The following is a 16,027-nucleotide window of genomic DNA, read 5'->3' as shown; positions in this document are numbered from 1 at the left end:
TGGATATTGTTAAGACATGAGCTAAGTCTCAAGTGGCACAAAAGTCAGTTGATTAAAGCTACTTATATTGCTGGGTGTCTGAAAATAACACGGCTATATTAGTAATTCTGTTACACTTGAGTTTGACTGTAAAACCTAAATATAGCAGAGACATAGTTTAAATTCTAAACACATTGTTGTGTCTTCTTCTTCGACAAAAAAATGATTACGACTGATTCAGGAGCTGCTATTTTGATTAACTGTCTGCTACAATGAGTGGACAGTAATAGTGGGCCTATAGTACTTTTAATAGATTCAAACCAAGATTAATTGTTTATACAGAAAAAAAACTCTTGGTTCTTCTCTCTTCATTTATACTTCAATAATACCTTTTCTCTACATCAAAATAAGTAGTTAAAAACTTACCTTAAACGTAAACAAACAGTTGATTTTATATGTTCTCATACACCTGTTGTTCAGCTTCTAGGCAAAACAATTATAACATCTGATTATTCTCTTGTAAAATGTATATATATATATGACAGTCTGCAAGATAGTCAGATCAAGTAAATACTAACCTTTTTGAACAGATTGTGGTGGAGCTTTGTTGTTGATTCTAAAAATGAAGCAATAATGTGGTCAGCACCCAGATGCTACTCAAAATTAAACAGTGACATATGTTGTGTTTGGGTCATTTGTAAATACGATTAAAAGTGAAATTTCAACATTTTAATATTAGATTGTTTTCTTGTGTAAATCATTGTAGTAATGCAATACAACAAACACAATTATTGAACCTCTTGTGTATTTTGACAACAGAAAACAAATTAATTTATTTTCTATTAAGTAACTATCAAGTTAGAATCTGAACCTGAGATAGATTAATTATTAATTAATAAGAATCTCCTAACCTGAGATTCTTAATAAAAACACAATGGCTTCATGGTTATATCTCTCTACTTACTTTTTTTTATAGATGTAGTACCCTCCACCAGCAGCTCCTCCAAGGACGACCAAACATGCAATTACTATTCCAGCGATGCAACCAGCCGCACAGCCTGATGTTTTGCCTGGGATAGGTTAAATAAAAAAGTATGATTTTTTACAACATTCTGTAAACAGGAACTGTCTAATCATACCTGTGGATACAAAGCATACAAAAACTTCTTCCTTTATCAAATCAAAATCTGTACAGTGAACGACATCCTCTGTCCTTAGATCCTCTTCATGTGATTTCATAGCCAGATATAAATACATATTTGATTATTGTCACACCTTATTAATGAGTGGTTCTGGCTTTTTATTTAGTTGTTTGTATCTTTCTTAGTTACCCCATTATGTTCTGCACAAGATTTGAGAAATCCCTTTTCAACCTTAGAATCCAGTACAGTGGAGAAATGACACAGAACGCAGGATAACAACCAGAACGTTACCAGAATAGTTACCTTTTTTTTTTTCGTATCCTAATTATATAATCCTGTTACATGTATTCTGTTACTCCCCAAGTTACTCCAACTCTCAAAGTAATCTGACTGTTTGGGGCAGATAAACACTGCATGTGTAACGCAAACAAACACAAATAATCCTGTGGTTAAACTTGCTTCACTGGTGGTGAACACACCATTAAACAATCTCTCTGACGTGAATCAAGTACAAATGTAAACCAATTAGGTAAACTTTTAAAGACTTAATTACTTAGATTTCATCTTTTCTGACACTGCAACCAAACAAAACACACTGTTTGTGTGTAGAGGTGTGTAAAATAAATTGCGGATTTCTCTGGGTTTGAACATTGTTGGAAACATGAAAATGTAAGTACATAGTTCAACAAAATATATAATAAAGGTCTCGTCGTTTTTAGATATTCAGTATTAAAGCTATGGTCTATGATTTGAAAGATTTGTCATTATTATTAACATCATTTAGATGGTGGTTATGACCCAATAGTACCACCTACACAATGTGAAGAGTAAAGGGAACCAAATAAATCCATTCTCTCTAGTGCCTGTAAAACTGAAAAGAAATTAATTCAATAGGTGCCATCCAGTCCGGATGGCACCTATTGGATCGATTTTCCGATCCAATCCCCTCGCTCACTCTCCAGCTCCTGCTCACGTCTGGTCCCGACCCACTTCCGCATTTGAAACCACAAGCGGACAAGAGGTTTGTTTTGCCCTGAGCAGTTCAGCTGCCTCTGCTTGCCCCACTGACAAAGAGTCAAAGAAAGAAAGTCTGTCACTGAAAATACACAAAGCGGAGATGTGAAACAAAGAAGGCTTTTTTCAAACCTTTTTCAGATCGTAGACCAGAGCTTTAATACAGAAATCCTACATATGATATCTTTAAGGGCAATTACGCAAAGTCTTGAATTTCAAGCTAATGTTGACTCATAAGCTTCAAATAAATCTGCTGGTGGAATGGGTCAGTAGGAAAAATCTTTACGAAGCCTGCTAATCTTCAGAAGAACTGTGTATCTCTGTCCCATTCAGTGTCCAGGTGTAACTACCAGATGGTTTGGACTCAGCAGTGCAGGTTAATGTTAAGGTCTGTTCAGAATCTATCTCGCTTGGACCTGTGATTTGAATATTTTCTGGTCCATCTGAAAAACAGACATTTGTACAGTTCTTATGACGATGAATATATTTTTGGCATGTATAATCTAGAACAGTAAATGTTCACTGTGCAGTTTGTTACCCATAGTTAATAACCATGATGTATGTAGCTCCAACACTGCTGAAAGGATTGCTGATGTTACAGGAATATTCTCCATTGTCTGCTTTATTCAGACTTTTAAATGACAAAACTTTGTTCCCATCATGAAGTGTTATGTTGTCATTCAGGGCCAGATTTGAGTCATTCTTCATCCACATTCTGGTTAAGACAGAGCCAGCAGCGGCATTACAGGTTAAGTTGACAGAGTTCCCCTAAATCGGCGGGTTTGTTGGTGTGACAGAAGCACCTGATACTCTCTCTTTTGGGCAAAAGATCATGAATTTAATCATGAGTGGTACATGTGACATAATTTCAGATACTGGTACCCCTCAACTATAAAGATATTGTAGTTATTACAAATAATGTTCATTAACATATTATTTATATGTAACGATCATTGTCTTCAGTCGGTTTCCTTTTGACATATTTTGCAATGCTACAGGCCAGTACGGACTGATGCAGCTATTGAACTCTGTTGTTACTAGCCATTACATTGGAGACTGGCACTGTGGATGAGAAACAAGAGGGTCTTATATTTGCCACCACATAACAAAGGGAATATTGTTCAATAAACAGAAGAGAACTTCCTCAATGATGGAACAAGCTCCACATTAATGTCAGGACAGCAGAAACTCAAATTAACTCATCTGTTCAAATTCTCTGTCTCTGTCTCCTGTTTCTGAATGTAGCACTCGAAGCAGTTCAGCTTATTTGGTAAAGTTGCTGTACATGCACGACTCCCACAGTTTGGGGGTTGTCTCCACATGGTTGGATGCACGTAGCTTTGCATAAAAGTGTCAGCTAAATAAATATTTTTTAAAAAGTAAAGTTGAGTCTTCGGATGAATCACATACAGTATTAATAACACCATGATGAGCATTCATGATTGACTGTGAAGGTTTGTATTAGCTCTCGGGGCTTGGATGAAGTAATGAAGAGTTTAGCCTTTACAGTATGATAATGATAATGTGCAGTAGATACATAAACCATATGGATCACATATTTGAAGGCCTTGCATGTCAACCTATTCTCATGCTACACAAACAAATCTCACATCATGAAAGAGGAAGCCTCAAAGCCACTTCCTCATAAAAAATATAATCATATTTGTTAAACTGGCACGCAGGACAAAGTCTGAACATCAGACTTCGACAAAGGTGCACACCCATACAGCTACAATATCAAAAAGCACCTGTCAGGAAGTTGAGTTTGGCCACACTTTGCTCTTCAAATTCACATCTTTAACAAATTAAAACATTCATAAAAAATGTACTTTTATGCACTTACAACAGGTAAGGTTATATTGATTAGACTCAACAGTAACATGCAACCAAACTGCCCCTGGAGGTGAGTTCTACAAATTCAGTACTATGGTATAAATGACTACCGAGTACTGATGGGCCAGAATGTCAGCATGTTGACCGGCGTTGCAGCTGGTGTGATCCCATCACAAGACCATCACTAATTTTATTCCACATTTGTTTGTTCAAAAAACATTTATTCAAACTTACCCAACACAGTTACAGCCAAAGGTGAAGACGTGTCATATCTCAGAGTTTTCTGGTTAAACGCCTGACAGCTGTAGTTTCCACTATCACTTATCCGAATGTTAACCTCTGATCCAGTATGGGACAACTTGTTCCCATTCAGGAACCAGTAAAACAGGGCAGAGGGTTTGGAAACAGCTGAGCAGGACAGGGTGATGTCTGACCCTTCCGCATAGTATTCTTGCGATGGAGATAGTTTGAAGGTTACATTTTCTGGGCCGTCTGAATGTAGAGAAGAAAACACCAGCAAAAAATTAATCTGACTGTAAAATGATTTGGTTGACACTGTGCTGTAGATAACAGTGATACTGTACTGGATTAAATGTGGTTGAAAAATGTGTTTCTTAGATATGCACACCACAGGGGAACAAAGAAATGACAAATACAAACAAGAAAACAAACAAATAAAAAATCAAGGCCACTCCTCACCGAGTTGTGACAATAATCTAAACTCTTGCTGATGTTTTCAGCAGTTGTCAGATAAAGTAATGAGAATGTAGTTAATGACTCACAGTTGATGGGGAGGTTTACTGGATCACTGGTACCACTGTTTACTGGATTGGACACATTACACCTGAATCGTCCCTGGTCAGAGCGGGTCATATTGACTATAGTGAGAGTGGCGCCTCCATCAGTGAGCTGAAATCTGTCACTTTCAGTAACTACAGAGCTGCCATCCAGCCATTGGAAAGCGAGAGGGCATCCAGAGGCGGAGCAGGACAGACTGACGGAGCTGTTGAACTCCACCAAGTCTGTGCTGCTGGGAGTTACCATTACATTGGAGACTGGCCCTGCGGGTGGAAAACAAAAGGGTTTTATAATTTGCCACCACATAACAAAGGTACAGAACAGGGAAACACTGCAGTGGCTGAAAATGAACCATATGTTTGTCATGGGATGCTGAGTATTTGTGGCTGCACCTTGAAATATTACACCAGCTCCTGCCATTACAAAAAAACAACATTTTCTCACTTATTATTTGATGACGATGATACACAGAACAAAAAGGTTATTTGGGGTGTTCACAAAATGCTTTGCACATCATAGTGAAGTACATGATACTGTGTCAAACTTACATTGACTCTGTAGGCTTACATTTGGTGGTTGCACTTTAAAATCAATGTTCAATATAATGCAGTCCAAGTTTACACCAGTTAATATGTAGGACCTTAAACCTTAACATTCTGACACAGTCTCAACAAGAGCTTAATAAGATGATCAGATTTATGTAGGTAGGACAGTTGTACCAAAATTCATTAGTCTATGCAGTGCACCTAAAAAGCTGCAAACTTATTATGATTTACCTTAATCACCTGTGCTCAGTGATGACTGAGCAAATTCTATCCACTGATGAGAATGTGAGATGCAGTTGAAGGCGTTGAATAATTAGCATAATTTCAGAGAAGTATAAATGAAAAATAAACAAGAGATTCCTTTTTTAGTTCTTTGTCAAAGCAGAGAATCTGTGAGAGCTCCGTATATTTGTACAAATTTAGGAACCTGAAAACATGGTCCTAAACCTTAACTAGGCTTATCTCTTTATAATAACATTGAGCAGAAGAGGACAGAAAATACACAAAAAAAATCTGTCATGTGAAATAACCAGAAGTGTGCGAACTTTAGCAGAAAATTGGGTTGTTCAAGTAGACTCGATCACTTGTGAATCTCAATGAGAAAACAGGTTTTCAGGGCCTTTTTAATAAAAGTATTTCTATTTGTTTTGTCTTAGTATTCATTGTTATGATGTCATGTAATAACAAAATGTATATTTTGCGAAAACACAAACAGCAAAGCACAATTATTGGAACATAAACAATATATATTTATGCATTCAGCACTGAAAAAGATCCAACATTAGAAAGATTTGCTCACCATCAACTTTCAGTGTGGTGGATCCATCCATTATTGATCCTGTCTGTGAAAACATGTTAACTGTGTATTCTCCATTGTCATTACAAGTCAGACTCCTGAGCTCCAGAGATCCAGTAGATATGAAGAGGGTGATCCTGCCTTCATACTCTGGTTCAGTTGAGTTTACACCACTAAAGGTGATAATAGATCTGCTCCCAAATCTCCAACCAATAGTTATAATTTTTTCTGGTGGAGTCAGTCTTGTAGTGAACATCACTTTCCCTCCCACAGCTGCATTCAGAGGACCTTCTGGCAACACACCAGCTCCTTTGGTTAAACCTGGAACACACAGTTACAGGTCTGAGACGAGCTCTAATAATTTTGAGTTTGCAAAATGAACCACTGGGACAATATCCTTAATCACAACCACAATCATACAAAACCTCTGAATAAAGCTAAATGACGCTGAAATGACGGGTTCAGGTTGTCAAAAAAAAAAAAAAAAAAGAAGAAGAAGAAGAAAAGCTTTCAAGCAGACCATCACATTATGAAAATTAGTTTCATCTCACTTAAAGAACATTTAGCTCACAATGACAGAGAAGGCCCTACATTGTCTGTTTTCTGTCATCAATTATTGATGATTCCATTTTGAGAAATAAGTGAATAAAGATTTGTCTGCCATATCAAGTGATAAAAGCTCACCTGAGATGACTCCCAGGATGATGAAGTGAATTACAGCTTTTTCCATTTCATCTGCAGTACCATCAAGTATGAGAAGAGAGAAGAGGATGACACTACTTCACTTTCCTTTTTCTAGTTTCCGCATAATGGCTCCTGATTTCATTATGGTAGTACAGGGAAGCACTGTGCAATAGGGACTTACCCATCATCATAACTCTGATCAATGATCAACAAGCTTGATAATCATTAATAATGCCGGTACTGAACAGTGAAACATTCATAGCGGACTTACTGTGAATTTGCTCTGTATTTTCATGTCTGATTTCATAACAGACTGAAAACTGATCGCAGGTATTTCCGGCCTATTGTTTCAGGCAAACTATCATTGCCTTGTGTCTTAAAGTGTTTCTCGTTCCCTATACTACAGTCTCAGGGGGAGTTAGTATCCAGGAAGATAAACTGCTTCGTAAATCACGTAAAGACCACCAGAGGGCAGCATACTGCAGTCTTTGGCATAAAGAATGCATCTTATTATTCAGACATTTTGCAGCACAGCACTTAGATACTTTTTCAGCATAAAGCAGGACAAGATTCATGAAATCACTACTACACGTATAAAGAGCACTGTTAAAGTCTGATGAATTACATACAGCATGTATGGATGATTAGTTTATGTGTTGTAATGTTCCTTTTTGAACACTGGGTGGTGTTTGGGTACAGGAAAGAATAAGTGAGTTCACCAGGGGTCCGTTTCACAAAGCAGGTTCAACAAACTCTGAGTCTAACCTTGAAGTCTGAGTTGATCTACTCTGAGATGGGAAACTCTGAGTTTTCGGTTCCAGAACAGCTGATTTGAGTTAGTTTGATCAACTCGGAGTAGTTTCACCTGGAGTTAAGCGCGTGCGCCACAAGTATAACTAGACAATTTCCCGTTGGGAAATCGCAAGAGTGGGCTGTGCTCTGTGCAAATTCGCACCCCACGTACGCTGAGAACTTTTAGATCTACCTTTTAAAGGATAAGTACCGTTTTTTACAACCTGGACCTTATTTCTGGCAAAATATATGGTCATTTACTCACCCAGATAACTTTGGTGTCATTCGGCGTCGTTCGGACGAAATTAGATCCAGTGTAGCGGCGATATATCCATATAATGGGAGAGACGGGGCAGCGACACACAGCCTCTATATAACACATTATCTGCCACGAAACTAGTTCATTTCATCAATATTTTGTTACGATATGCTAGCGCTATTAGCCTCTGAGTCCGGGCTCGTCTATTGTCAACATCAGATAGATAGACAGATAGAGACACACACACACACACACACACAGACATACAGATATACAGACACACAAATGCACACGCACACACAGAGAGAGACAGATAGACAGACAGACAGACAGACACACACACACACAGACGACATACACACACACAGACACACACACACACAGACAGACAGACCGAACGGTTTCTGTAGCTGAACGTATGCAAAAGCAGTAGCAGGATGAAATTTGAAAATGTCCCCATAAGGAGTGTGTGTGTGTGTCTCTCTGTGTGTGTCTGTGTGTCTGTGTGTGTGTGTCTGTGTCTGTCTGTCGTGTGTCTGTCTATCTGTATGTCTGTCTGTGTGTGTGTGTGTGTGTGTGTCTGTGTCTGTCTGTCTATCTGTATGTCTGTGTGTGTGTGTGTGTGTGTGTCTGTGTGTGTCTCTGTGTGTGTGTCTGTGTCTGTGTGTGTCTGTCTGTCTGTCTATCTGTCTCTGTCTCTGTGTGTGTGTCTCTGCAGGGCCAGTTCAGCTCGGTTGCCGCGGTGATGGTTGTCGTTAACCCCTAGCAAACACCTGGGACAGCTGATTTGAGAGTGACAACGGGGAAGAGGAGGGCTACGTTTTTCACCCCACTGGGCGTTTCAGGGCGAGGCACACTTTTCTGACCGCTCTGCATACAGTTGCCTTGCTCAAGTGCTCTGCATCTCCGACGTTGTATAAAAAAACTCCCATTTGCAAAAAAAACGCAGCGCAACACACAACATCTGCTGGGATGTGAGAGCATGACTTCATTTCATGTTGGAAATGTAAGGACGGATTAGGTTGTGTATGTAAATGATGGACTGTAACGTGAAACGGTACGGCTCAAAAAGATAATGGTCTGGAAATGCAAGAACATCTATGCGCGGTCTGATAATCATCTCCCGACAAATATGTAATTCTCTGCGAAGTAATGCTGCACCTTCATCCACGGGATCATTATCAAAAGGACATGCCATGGTAGTGAAAATAGTCGCCACCTAATATAACTTGTAAGCCGACTGACTGATTTTTTTTTTTTTAAACAGACGGCAGAACTATATTACGCCAAAACTCGCCTCCTGACTGAATGAATGAGGAAATCAAATACCGTGTGTGGCTGAAAGAGGGCGGAGACAGAGAGAAACTCGAGGTTTGGTGAGAAAAACCTGGTCCCGACCAGGTTAGGTTCATAGAGTATGTTATGAGGAGGTGATAGAGACTTGAATGAGATGTTGTTTTTTGTCATTGGAATAAACAGTCTTGCACGTTACAAAAGTCTCTCTAGTGGCTTTGAGTAGCAATCGTCACCACAATAAGTTGTCAGCTAATTGTTGAAATTTACTTTATTTAACTATTAACGTGTCATTATTGTTGGATTTATTGTTTTTATTTTGATAGGAACATAAAGTGTAAATTCAAGTAAAGAATGAGAGGATACACTTGTGTACACAGTTTTATTAAAAAAGTACACTTTAAATCTCATATAAACAGTTACCAGTGTGTGGCCATTGTATTTAAAAGACAGTTACATATTCAATTGCTGTTAAAACCACATAAACAACAGTATTAGTCTATTTGTTGTATTTAATGTGTTATCTCAACCAAATATTTTTCCATTTTCATCATTGAGGTTGGAAACAATAAGACTGTAAAAAAAATCCTTGTCAAAATTACGGTGAAAAACTGGCAGCTGTGGTTGCCATTTCTTCACCGTATAAAACACAGAGATCTTGTATATGGATTTACGGTAAGGTATATTAAGACTTGTAGAATCAACATTTTCAAGATGTTACAATAAAGGGGAGTTACTGTTTAAATAACAGTGACACTCATGTAGGCTCATGGTATATAGCTGTATAATTCACAATGCAACCCTGTTGTTTTTTAAGTGAAATACTAACCATTCCACAGCATTCATTGGCCTATTTTACAGTCAATTTCTGTTAAAACAACAGAAATTATTTATGCCTTGACGGTATGACTGTTCAATTTACAGTATAAAGCATTTGTTTTTAAGGTGAATCTCTATTCATTCCACAGAATTTATAACCTTATTTTATGGTTCAATCCTGCTAAACCAGCAGCACAATTGTGTTGCTCAGGCGTAGGATTCACAGTTTATACATGTTGCATTTAAGTGGAATTCCCATAAATTTCACATAATTACCTCATTTAAGAGTCAAAAAGTCCTGTTAAAATCTGAAATAAGATTAATCTGAGAAATACCAGTACCTGTGGATGGCAGCACCACTGGACAATTAAGATTCATTCAATCATTTATTACACTCATTACCAATATTAAACACAGTAGCCAGGTATTCAAGCAGGTTTTTTTATTATATCCAAACCTTGAATAATCAGTTTTGGCGGATATGACGAAAATCCAGGACCAAACAGACAAAATACAAAGCCCTCATGCATTGAAGAGCACATCATACCCATTTCGATAATCCATGTACATTTTGGAAATAACTTGTGCTTAAGTTCAATACATCTGCTGAGTACAACAGAAAAAGCAAGGTCAATAATATAACTTAAGTGACCCTTTTCCATGATTTTTGTTAAATCAAAAGTGCACTCACTTTTGCACCTCTATAACTGCACAAAAATGGAACACTGTCACATGTTATACTATTAACCTTACTTTTCTTTTGTAAGCTCAAAAGATGCATTAGACTTGCACTATGCACATTTTGTGGACGACATAGGTACTTATTGGAACATTGTTCAAAAATGTTCATTGTATAACATAGTAGGGCGCTCTTCAAGCAGAACTTAAAACAGCATTAAAACCATCTCGACACTCAATCAAACTTTGAGGATGAATAGTAGAACCACCAACGTCTCGGGGTAAAAAAAAAGTTACTGTGGATAGCCAACCAAAATCCAGAAGCAAAGCAACACTGCTGAGTTTACAAAAAAGTAAGGTAAATAATACAACTTAATCTGTGTCAGTTGTCAGACAACAAAACGTAGACCCTCGTCTAACAGCTTCAAGCCTTTATTGACAAGACTGTGGCATCTGTTCCCCACAACTAGCCCTTCGATAACATCCTTTAATGAGGATCCTTGCCAACAACCTTTTTGGCAATTTCTGTAGAAGCTTGCTTCATAGGAGACGGACACACCATCATCTCTGTTGCAACGATTCTGATCACTTCTCTTAAACTCGGGATAAGTCTCCTGCCTCGAGACATTGGGTCGACCGCTTTGAAATTCCTACTGAACTTTACGGAGGCTCTGATGCAATCGCTATTAAGCAGGTTTCTGGAACACTGTCAGTTATATTTTACTATTAACCTTACTTTTCTTTTGTAACTCAACAGATTATTAAACGTATTAAACGTACGTTTTGGAGATACCATGTGTACTTATTTTAAAAAGGTATTTTAAATAATCAACTCCTATGTCACAGGGTACAACCCCCAAAATACAAAAACAATTAAAACGTAACCAAAAAGTTAGCAAGTTGGCAAGTATCGTCAGTCATTAAAGGATGTCATCGTAAGGGAAGTTGGTGGTCCAGATACAACAGTCTTGTTCAACAGCTCCAAGCCTTTTCTTTGTCTGCTATGAAGCAAGCTTCTACAGAGACACGCCATCATCTCTGTTGCAACAATTCTGATCATTTCTCTTCTCTTAAACTCGGGACGGGTCTCCTGCCTCGAAATTACTACTGAAAATTTTTCAGGAGGCTCTGATGCAAAGTGGTCAACCTAATCAGCATTAAGCAGGTGTCTGGAACACTATGTCAGTTATATTTTAATATTAACCTTACTTTTCTTTTGTAACTCAGCAGATGTATTAACCTTACTCTATGCACATTTTGCACAAATAGCACATGTACTTCTTGAAATAATGACTATACCCCTTGTGAGGTGATATTTTGAACATTACCTGTAAAACACAGACTTATATTCAAGAGGGACTTTGAAACAACAAACAAAAAAAGAACAATAAATTCCAATAACAGCCCCCACACTTATGCATATCACAAATGTACATCAAGACTGAAGTTGTCTTTTGGACCAGTCCCAAGGAGCTGTCTCGGCACGAGTGCAGGGCGTGGGTCGTTGTGGCTGATTATGTGTGTGCGTGTGAATGAGCACGAGAGAGATGGATGTACCTGAAGGCAGGTGCAGGACAGTATGTGGGCCTACGCGTGTTATGCCAGGTTGGATGGGTGAGTGTGCACTTCTATGAAGCCATCACATTGCTGAAGTGGAGCAGACCTGCTACATTATATACATTCCTGAGCACACCACACTCCTTTTGAAAAATAACATTTTGTATAATATTTCAATTAGCACAAATTCTTTCCAAAATGTGCATATAGTAAGTTTACAACATCTGTTTAGTTTACAATAGCAAAGTAAGGTTGATAATAGATCATTAAATCTGTGTCCTTTGTCGTCTATACAGGCTTGAAGCTTTTTAACAAGACTGCTGCGTAGGAGACGGACACGCCATCATCATTTCTGTCAGTTAAGAGAAATGACCAGAATTGTTGCAACAGATTTTAAAATCCTGAGTTTGTCAAACAAAAAGTGACATGCAACCCCAAGAAAACAAAAAATGTTAACCCTTATCTATATGGGCTTGAAGCTCTTTAAGACTGGTATCCGGTCCCTACGACTTTCCCAGCGATAACAGCCAAAAAGTTAGTTGGCAAGTATTCTCAGTTATTAACAGCCCCCACACTTGCATATCACATATCACTTGATGCATATCACAAATGTCCATCAAGAATGAAGTTGTTTTGGGGAAAAGTCCCAAGGAGCAGTCTCGGTACGACTGCGGGGCGTTGTGGCTGAGTATGTGTGTGCGTATGTACACTGGAGTTCTTTCAGAGGTGTGTGTGTGTGTGTGCGTGCGCGCGCGCACGCACGCACGCACGAGATTGATACACCTGAAGGCAGGTGCAGGGCAGTATGTGGGCCTATGTGGCACCGCTAAAGGAGTGGCACAACTAGATTGGGAGCACGAGTGCGCATGAGTGTGCGTACCTATGAAGCCATCACATTGCTGGAGTGGGTATCCAGAGTGTTAATTAGTCTCTCCACTCATGATCTGCTAGATCAGCGATGAGGGTAAGGACCCTAGGGTTTACCGGCAGTTGCTTCTTGTTTTTTTTCGTCTCGACCTTTGTGCCCTTCTCTGGATTGATGTTGAAAAAGCACCTATGTAAAGTAAGAACACAAAAACACAGTTGTTGAAACACCCAAATACACATGGTGTGCCATGTTCAGACAACTTTGACAACAAAGAAAAAAGGTCAGTATTTTACAATTTCAGCCCCATTTTTGATTAAATTCTGATATCGAATCACTGTATTTCGAGAGGCACTGTCTGCTTCCACCAGCTGGGGGCTATACTACAAAGCTGGTTCAGGAGAAAAAACAGGACCCAGTTTGTCAAAAGCATTGTTGCTAACCAGTTAGCAAAGATGTTGTCGAAAAACACACCCCAGGTTTAGTTGAGGTAAATAATCTAATAGAAGAGCAGAGTCCTCATTTTCTTGAGGACTCCGTGCTCTTCTATTAGATTATTTACCTCTTTACTGCTGAACCAGCTTTGTAGTGTAGGCCCCAGGTGAACTTTGCGGACAACACAAAACTGGTGGGTTTCATCAAGGCTGATGAAACCCACTACAAGAAAGAGGTAAAACATCTGGCTCTATAGCATGGGGAACCCTGAGAATCCACTCCACCTGTATCACTTAGTGGGGCAGAAGCTGTGTTATGTGCCCAGCATTTCAAGCTCACAGTGGCTTAAGAACAAAACAAGTACATGCTGTACTCGGGGACAATGCATGCAACAGAAAAGCGGGATGTCCAACATCTTGAGGTACAGCAACTATTTTCTAAAGCACACCATTCAAGATGGTGTAACTATAACCATGCTTTTCCAAGATTTGGGCAAAGCACTAGATGACAATGCTGTAATGACCACATTTAGGGATGTGAATCGTTTCCATCCTTGAGCACAGTCTGCTACTTTGACCAAACAACAAAGAGTGAAGCAACAGAACTGTGCTAGTTCACTATTTTGAACATCTAGTCCCTTTTCTGAATTGCCCTTAACAAAAAATTAATACCACTACTTTATTAATGTTCCTTGCATGGTTGCTTTGGTTAGGCTAAATAACAGACAGCTGCAAACATCAAAAAAGTGAAGACCACTATATTCTAGACAAATCAAAAAAGGGGCTTAATATTGAAATTAGTGCAGTTTAAAGGGGGAATTGCATTGTGCAGAAATGACACAGAACAGGCCATTAAGTAAAGAACACTAAAACAATGGCATACTTCTGTGACGTACTGTGTCCAGAGCATGGAGGACATGCGAGGAGATATGCCAGTACATCAGGGGACGTTTTACAACCCAGTAGTGGGATCACCATCTCTTTCCTTAAAGGTGCACTGTGTAATATTTTTAGTAGTTCATTTCCAGAAGTGGTTCATCATTCCATTAATGAATTTTACCTTTTTAACAAATACTTACCACCATCAAATTTTAAGTATTCATTATGACTGTTAAAATTGAATTTTCATTTCTGATCAGGGTTGTAAAACGTCCCCTGATCAGAAAGGGACTTTGTGAGGAGGGTTATGAGGGTGCCTTGTAAACAGACCTTAAATGTGGATACCAGGCTCTCATACTCTCCTTATGAAGTCAGTTTCTGATGACTTGACCATCAACATGCAAATTAGTGGACTGAACATTTCATTTTGTAGTGCTCTTCCTGTGCCATCTAGCAGGAGGGGATGGCGATCCCGCTGCTGGGTTGTTAACCGTTAACCCCCCCCCCCCCCCCTCCCCCCACACACACGCACACACACCTCTGAAGGAACTCCAGCGTTGACCTCAACTGCACTGGATAGTGTATGTTCAGGCAGTAGTAGCTGCCGAACATTACGTTGATGGCGGCGATGAATTGGGTGATGTTGTCATTGACGATCTTGCCATCGATGCTCAGCATGAATCTTTTGGCACTGTAGCAGGAGGCTCCTGTAAAGATTTAAATATCAGGCATTACAGGTTTGTTAGTAGGGTCACCACTCATCTGTTGAGAATGTGAAGGATTTACCCGAGACTTCTACATACAGTATAAGGAGAGAATCTACACCTTTAAAGTGATACTGTTCCATTTTTGGAAATAAGCTTACTGTACACCTTTCCTTGAGTTACATGGTTGAGCTTTACCTTTCTTTCTCCTGTACTTCCTGCCGTTCTGAGTATGGCAGTGCAATTTTTTACCTCTAAGCTAGCAGTTAACATTGAGTCCTATGAGACCAGCTAGCCACCAGCTGGTCTCATAGGACTCAATGTTAAAGGCTGCAGCTGGGGAAAAACAAAACAGAAAGCAAAAAACCTCACTTACCACACACAATGATGCATGGCGTCGCCGGCAAGCAGTCCACCTGAACGTCATCTGCCTGGTTGGTTTCTTCAGTGTAGTGGAACAGGGTTGCCTCATCTTCATTGAAGTAGGAGAGCAGCAAAAGCAGCATATCCTTCACGTCCTCCGAGCAGCCCTCCAACTGCCCTCTCTGGAACTTCAGCTTGGTCAATGTCTCAAAGACTCGTCTGGTCTTGTTTGCACAAACAGTTGCCATGAAGTTTAGGAGTCGTTTCCCTTTTTTCCCCACACTTCTCAGGAATGTCTCTGTTACATGTCATTAATTCTGCTGTCTGTAATGTCTCCATGTTTTCGTGAAATGTGAGATGTAAGTGTAGATTTGATTTTAAAAACACTTTGACATCCACTCACCGGACAGCATACTTCATGCCCTTCCTCCAGGTGTTTCTTCAGATGGCCTAAAAGGTCCTTGATCGTTTGGCATTTGTGGCTGCACAATGCAACTGGACACCTGTAAGCACCAACGACAGCACCAACATGATCAGATTCAGGCACATTGTGTTTGCGGTAGAAGTGTGCTTTAAATGCACCATATCTGAAA

At 39.3% G+C, this 16,027-nt stretch overlaps 2 protein-coding genes across 2 annotated transcripts; both read right to left on the bottom strand.

Moving 5' to 3' along the window:
• Positions 1-939: 939 nt before the first annotated feature.
• Positions 940-6,976, bottom strand: LOC311260101 (cell adhesion molecule CEACAM1-like; the record flags this gene model as incomplete). The annotated part of the gene is made up of 7 exons (XM_084357613.1): positions 940-1,049; positions 2,735-2,903; positions 3,184-3,197; positions 4,203-4,460; positions 4,751-5,029; positions 6,792-6,842; positions 6,973-6,976. 7 exons carry the CDS (start codon positions 6,974-6,976, stop codon positions 940-942), a joined length of 885 nt encoding a protein of 294 aa, XP_084213739.1.
• Positions 6,977-10,381: 3,405 nt separating this feature from the next.
• On the bottom strand, positions 10,382-15,729 carry LOC311260005 (uncharacterized protein). Its single transcript, XM_084357489.1, has 3 exons — positions 15,448-15,729; positions 14,906-15,074; positions 10,382-13,243 (listed from the first exon to the last, which is right to left on the bottom strand). The coding sequence occupies exons 1-3, from the start codon at positions 15,680-15,682 to the stop codon at positions 13,114-13,116; spliced, it is 534 nt and encodes a 177-aa protein (XP_084213615.1). The 5' UTR covers positions 15,683-15,729; the 3' UTR covers positions 10,382-13,113.
• Positions 15,730-16,027: the final 298 nt, after the last annotated feature.

The sequence above is a fragment of the Pagrus pagrus genome (assembly GCF_965226575.1).
Source record: "Pagrus pagrus genome assembly, chromosome: 7".
Lineage (NCBI taxonomy): Eukaryota > Metazoa > Chordata > Actinopteri > Spariformes > Sparidae > Pagrus > Pagrus pagrus.
This window is presented reverse-complemented; position numbering and strand designations above follow the sequence as displayed.

Bases quoted from the DNA above. Each gene is read 5' to 3' on its own strand.
- LOC311260005 (XM_084357489.1), bottom strand. From the start codon at position 15,682: ATGGCAACTGTTTGTGCAAACAAGACCAGACGAGTCTTTGAGACATTG. The intron at 15,075-15,447 runs GTAAGTGAGGTT...AAATCTTTACAG, and splicing joins GCCATGCATCATTGTGTGTG to GAGCCTCCTGCTACAGTGCC. The intron at 13,244-14,905 runs GTGTGTGTGCGT...TACTTTACATAG, and splicing joins ACGCTGGAGTTCCTTCAGAG to GTGCTTTTTCAACATCAATC.